This window comes from Lepidochelys kempii, chromosome 4, assembly GCF_965140285.1.
Source record: "Lepidochelys kempii isolate rLepKem1 chromosome 4, rLepKem1.hap1, whole genome shotgun sequence".
Taxonomy (NCBI): Eukaryota; Metazoa; Chordata; order Testudines; family Cheloniidae; genus Lepidochelys; species Lepidochelys kempii.
In genome coordinates this window covers 18,879,932-18,885,392 of record NC_136383.1, presented here as the reverse complement: position 1 = coordinate 18,885,392, position 5,461 = coordinate 18,879,932, and the positions used below count along the sequence as shown (strand labels likewise).

General features: G+C 40.4%; 1 protein-coding gene across 1 annotated transcript; it reads left to right on the top strand.

Moving 5' to 3' along the window:
- The first annotated feature begins 370 nt into the window (after positions 1 to 370).
- Positions 371 to 4,509, top strand: C4H4orf36 (chromosome 4 C4orf36 homolog). The gene is made up of 3 exons (XM_073340609.1): positions 371 to 501; positions 2,635 to 2,789; positions 4,136 to 4,509. Exons 1-3 carry the CDS (start codon positions 437 to 439, stop codon positions 4,267 to 4,269), a joined length of 354 nt encoding a protein of 117 aa, XP_073196710.1. The 5' UTR covers positions 371 to 436; the 3' UTR covers positions 4,270 to 4,509.
- Positions 4,510 to 5,461: the final 952 nt, after the last annotated feature.

Here is a 5,461-nt window from a genome sequence, read left to right as displayed (position 1 = left end):
AATTAAAAATTAGTCATCTAGTCTGAAAGGGCCTGATCCAAAGCTAATTGAAACCAATGGAATGGACTCCCATTGACTTCAGTTGGCTTTGGATCACGGCCAAATGACAGGTTTTGCTTTATGTGCATGGAAAATGTAAGAGTAAAATTGAAACAGGTGTTGGAGACTTTGTTCATTCTGCTCTTTTTGATCTCTTCAGAATCGAATAATCCAAAACTGACTGCAAGACTGACAAATGCAACTCAGTTAATTCCTGGAGCAGGTTTTCCATTTACATTTAATTCTTCCACTTAATGCACTGCAAGTAAATGCCCAGGTGGAATGGGTTTTCCTGGCTAACGATCTCTTATGTTATAGGTGAACAGGAAGCAAAAGAGGATAGTTTGCGTCTGTTTCTGACATGTCTGTGCAAGTGAACTGCATCCACTGATCTACCATGGAATATGATTTTCACAGAAAGAGGACAGTAAAATCTGTCTTACAAGCAAGCTGTTATAAAGTGTAAGTGCTGGTTACTACATCCCACAGTCAATATACACAACAGTGGTCACTATTTTTTATACAACTACCATCTATTATCATTGTTAATTAAGAGATTGGGACCAGACAGTCGCTGCTCCAAAGAGTTTAGAGTCTAAATAGACAAAGGGTGGGAGGGGATCTGAGGCACAGGGAGGAGAAACGTCTTGCCCTGGTCACACAGGCTACATCTACACTGCAATAGAAGACCTGTGGCATGGCCACAGCTGGGGGAGGGTCTCAGAGCACAGGCCCGAATGTCTACACTGCTATTTTTAAACCTGTGGCCGAAGGCAGCTGTGAGATTCAGTGTCGTGAGTTTTGTATCCGAGTGCAGCCCTCACAGAACTAAGACTAGAACTCAGGTCACCTGACTCCCAGCATAGTGTCCTGTCCACTAGAGTCTAGACTAATCTGCCTTTTAACAGTTCTTCAGCCTTTTAAAAGTGGATTAAGTGCTTGTGAAAAGTGCCAGACTGCTGGCACTGGGAAATAGAGTCCTCTGTCCACAGAACCAGGTGCTGAATGGATACTGGCCTCCTTTGCCTATACACATATCCATGTGCACCAAAATAAGCTTGTTTTAACTGAAAATTCAAGCCAAGTGGGAAGAAAGTATGTCCTGGCTTGTAACTTACTGCAGGTAAGGGGATATAAGAAGTTCCAGTGTGAATATTTTATATTGATTGATAGAAAAATGTACAATGACATAAAATAAGAGGCATAATTACAAGAGAGTAGAGTTAAGGCTGAGGTTTGAACTTCAGTCTTGCATTTCCGGACCTGAGTGCCTGAGTTCTCAACCTTAGTTTCATTATTAGCCCTTGTTTTTAGGGTTACTCCCTTGTTAGTTAATTTTAGAGAGTCTTTTGTACAAGGGAAGAAATGGGAACGAATCACACAGTTTAGATGCTTTTGCCTTTTACATGTTTTCATAGTTTCTCTTGTTAACAAATTATTTGCATTTATTAAGATGTCAATCTTCTCCTAGCTGGCCCTGCAGCAAAATCCTAAGCAATGGCTGGAGTGAGCCTCCCTCACCTGTTCCTCTTCTACCAATCTGAAATGGGATAAGGGTGGACGTTGCTGTAGCGACTTCCCTGCCTCTGCTCAGAAACTGGTGGATCGGTGTGTGGATGAGTGCACCTTCCCCAACTTACTCCTGACCTTAAAGGAATGATGGTCCAGTGGTTAGAGTACTAGTCTGGCACTCAGGAGGATGCAGATTTGTGTTCTGCTCTCCTACAGACTTCCTGTGCAGACCTGGGCAAGTTCCTCTGGGCCCCAGATCCCCAAACTGCAAAATGGGGATCATATTTCCTCCTCATAGGATGAAGTATATTAGAAATTGTGGGGCAATCAGACACTACAATAATGAAGGTCTTATAAGATACAGACATACCTGCCCCCTAAGCCCTACAATATGGGAACAAGCAGAGAGCCCCTTCCCCCCAAATAGGTGAGCTGTTCTGCACACGAATGGCTCCAGCCCCCCGAATCCTGCCTCCTGTATCTGATGGAAACTTAGGTTGCATGTGGGGATCCCCAGTGGCAAAATGGGCTGTACTTTTCTTTGTGTGTTTAGGAACAAACTGACGCACGTTGGTATCATCTATCATCGTATATATTTTAATAGGTCCCTGCTAATGGGGGCCAAAAAAGAGTGACTTCGGAGGGAAATTCTTCATCTTCTCACTGTTCAATAGAGGAACAAAACAGGGCTAAATTACTGTCAGGAATTCTATTTAACTGTCATAAATAATACAAACTAAATTATGTCTGACTTTCTCAGAGTGTGTTTTTCCATTAATCATGGCATGAATGAGGGAACAGATGGACTGATAGAGTGACTGACTGATCACACTAGTTTTGAAGCCTTTCTTTCAATTTTTTATTAATTCTTCTAAACTTTTTCAGTATGCTTTTATTTTTACACAAGATTATTGTGGCTCCCTCTGGTGGCCAAAATAACACCTCTACATGGACAAACATGAGTGTCATTTGAAATCGCTAGCCTTGCTATAGAAAATGTTCAACAGGTGACCTGAACACCTGTGGATTTTATGTTTTCATTGCTGTACAAACCACTCATTCATGACATTTTTGTGGTCACAGGGCAGATGCTGCAGAACTTGCTTTGCTGACAAGGCGTTTGTGCCAGGAAAGGGGACAGACAAACCTGCCTCTCCTTGAAGACAGCCCTTGGTGTCATGCTTTAACTCTGCGGCCAACTATCACTGTTGAAAGCAGGCTGATCCCATCAGTACAGAGTAAGTTTTCTGGTCTGCTCTTAAAGATCCAGTGTGCCATTTTGAGTGGAAATTGAAACTTCAAAACCAGCTAAATTGCAAATGCTGTTCCTAGCTCTGCTTTTAAATTTAAAACCAGGGAGGCAAGTCGTCTGCACCCTGCTCAGACCAACCATGAAGAAAAAGCTACTGCACATGACAGAGGATAAAATGAGAGTTCTAGCAGCTGTTGCCCCTGCCCCCACAATATTGTAGGGTTGTTTAATAATATACATTTTATTTCATGAACAGTGTGACCCTTTCTCCTCAAAGTCAGCATATGTCTTAAAATCTTCACTTCACCTCTGTTCAACAGCAAATTGTTTAGGGTCCTGATTTTCACTTGGTCAAGCAGTTAACTTCTTTCAGGGTTGAAAGGTTTTACATTTACCATTGTCCTCTGTCTTCTGAAGTGCCTTCCAATCTCCTTGATTTGGTGGATTTCAACTATAATGGTCTCTCAGAGCCTGGCCACTGACTGCCTTTGAGGTCTTGAGCAAGTCACTTAACATCTGTAAAATGAGGATAATACTTACCTGCATTGGGGGAGGCAGGGTTGGGATTATTTAGTGTTTGCAAAGTACTTTGAAGATGAAAGTGCTAAATAATATTACCACCTAGTGCTTATATAGTGCTTTTCATCAGATAATCTCAAAATGCTTTACAAAGGAGGTCAATAGCATTCACTCCATTTTACAGATGGGGAAACTGAGGCATAGGGATGGGGAGTGACTTGCCCAGGGTTATCCAGCAGGTGAGTGGGAGAGCCAGAAATAGAATTCAGGTCTTCTGAGTCCCAGGCCAGTATGCTGTCCAAAGTGCTAAGACACTGGAAGGAGGGGAAACAGAGGGATGGGGTAATACCACAAATGATTTAAATTATTACATTGATTAAATTTAAAAAGTTAATTAAATTAAAAAGGTTTGATTGACAGCTCTGCCAACGTCATGCTCGGTCCAGCTAAGGGGAGTGGAGGCCAAATCTGAGCCATCCCAATTTTGTTAGCTAAATCTTCGAAAAATAGTGTTAGAAAAATGACTGATGAAAAAAATATCAAATTGAAACTGATCTCAGATGGAGTGTTAGCTGTGTGGATATGGTTACCCCATATATATGCATACTTATTAATAACCAGTCATTGCTCCTACTTGTAATGCAAATCCCTCAAGAGAGCTGGTTAAAAATATCCAGATGGATAAAATAGCCAATAACATGAATGGGAGTGGTATTCTATTTTACCTGAGAACACCCAAAATTGGGGTTTATATTAAATATATATTGCGCCTTAAGGAGATTTCAGTACATTTTTCTCTCTCTTTCTTCATAGCATTAGAGGCTGAAAGGATGTTTGAATCCAAAAGATTGAATAAGATTGACCTTGAAAACAAGACTGCTCAGCAAACTGAGTCTGACCTGAAGGGCAAGAGAATTGGTGCAAGAAGGCCACTTCCACCCTTCTGATGGCCTCATGCTAGGCCCAGATCTTTGAAGCCCTGGCTCTAGTCTCACTCAGGCCTCTTACTCAGTTAGAATTCCAGTCAGTGCAAATTGTAACAGATCATTGCCAGCAAAAACTGACCTTCAGAAAAATTCTGCTGTGAGTAAGGACTTCAAGTTTTGGCCCGTTACTTCCAGGAATTCTCGTGACTCAACACTTACCTGCCTAGCAAGGATGAGCTGTCACATACAGCTCAGTTTGTAATACACAGGAAAGCTAGATGTAGGAGATGACTAGGTCATGAATAAATTCCATCCTTGTACTAGTCCCTTCATGTCCATTTTACATTGTTTCTATTATAAAGCTCCCAGGATGAATATCCTAATGCATCATGAATGGGCTAAGTTCATGATCTACAGAAAAGATACAAGTTTATTAATCAATAATTTACAAGGGAATTAGATGCCCGAATACCTTCAAGGATCTGGGCCTTTGTACTTTTCGGGTTTTTTTCAATTCCAGAAGAAATAATGAAGCTAACAGCCACGTTGCCAGTATTTTCTTGTGATATAAAATTAATTGTACATGTTTATGTTTTCTTATTTTTGATAAATTGGGTGGGGTGGGGGAAGAAAAGTATCTCACAAAAACATTCAGATCCCAAAACAAGGTTATAAAGTAGCATCTACAAAATGAGATTGTATAGGATGTGTTTGTAACATACAGTTTTAGAAAAGGATTCAATTCTCAGGAGTATGTTAATTTTGATTTGGAGAAAGGCCTTAAGTGTCAGGAAAGCAATTCTTTTCAGGACAGTACTTACATACATGTTTAAATGCCACTGAAGTCAATGAGTTAATTACTTGCTTATAGTTAAGCAGGTATGTAAGTGCCTTCCTGAATTGGGTCTCTCTGAAGTTTGCAATAATTTGATGCAATCTTATGTTTTCACTGGTTAAAGGGACACTGCCAAGATTTAAAAAAAAAAACCCAAAAAACACGACCAAATTCTGTACTTAGTTAAATCAGTGTCGAATCAGAGTAACTCCATTCACTTAACGTGACTGTAAAAGTAGCACTTAGCTATTAAAGTGATATGTTCTTTGGGCCAAATTCTGCTGTCACATTAGTTTAAATCTAGAATAACTTAATGAGTTACTATGATCTGACATTGTTGAATTGAGAGGAGAATTTGATTCAGGGAGCAGGTCAGCT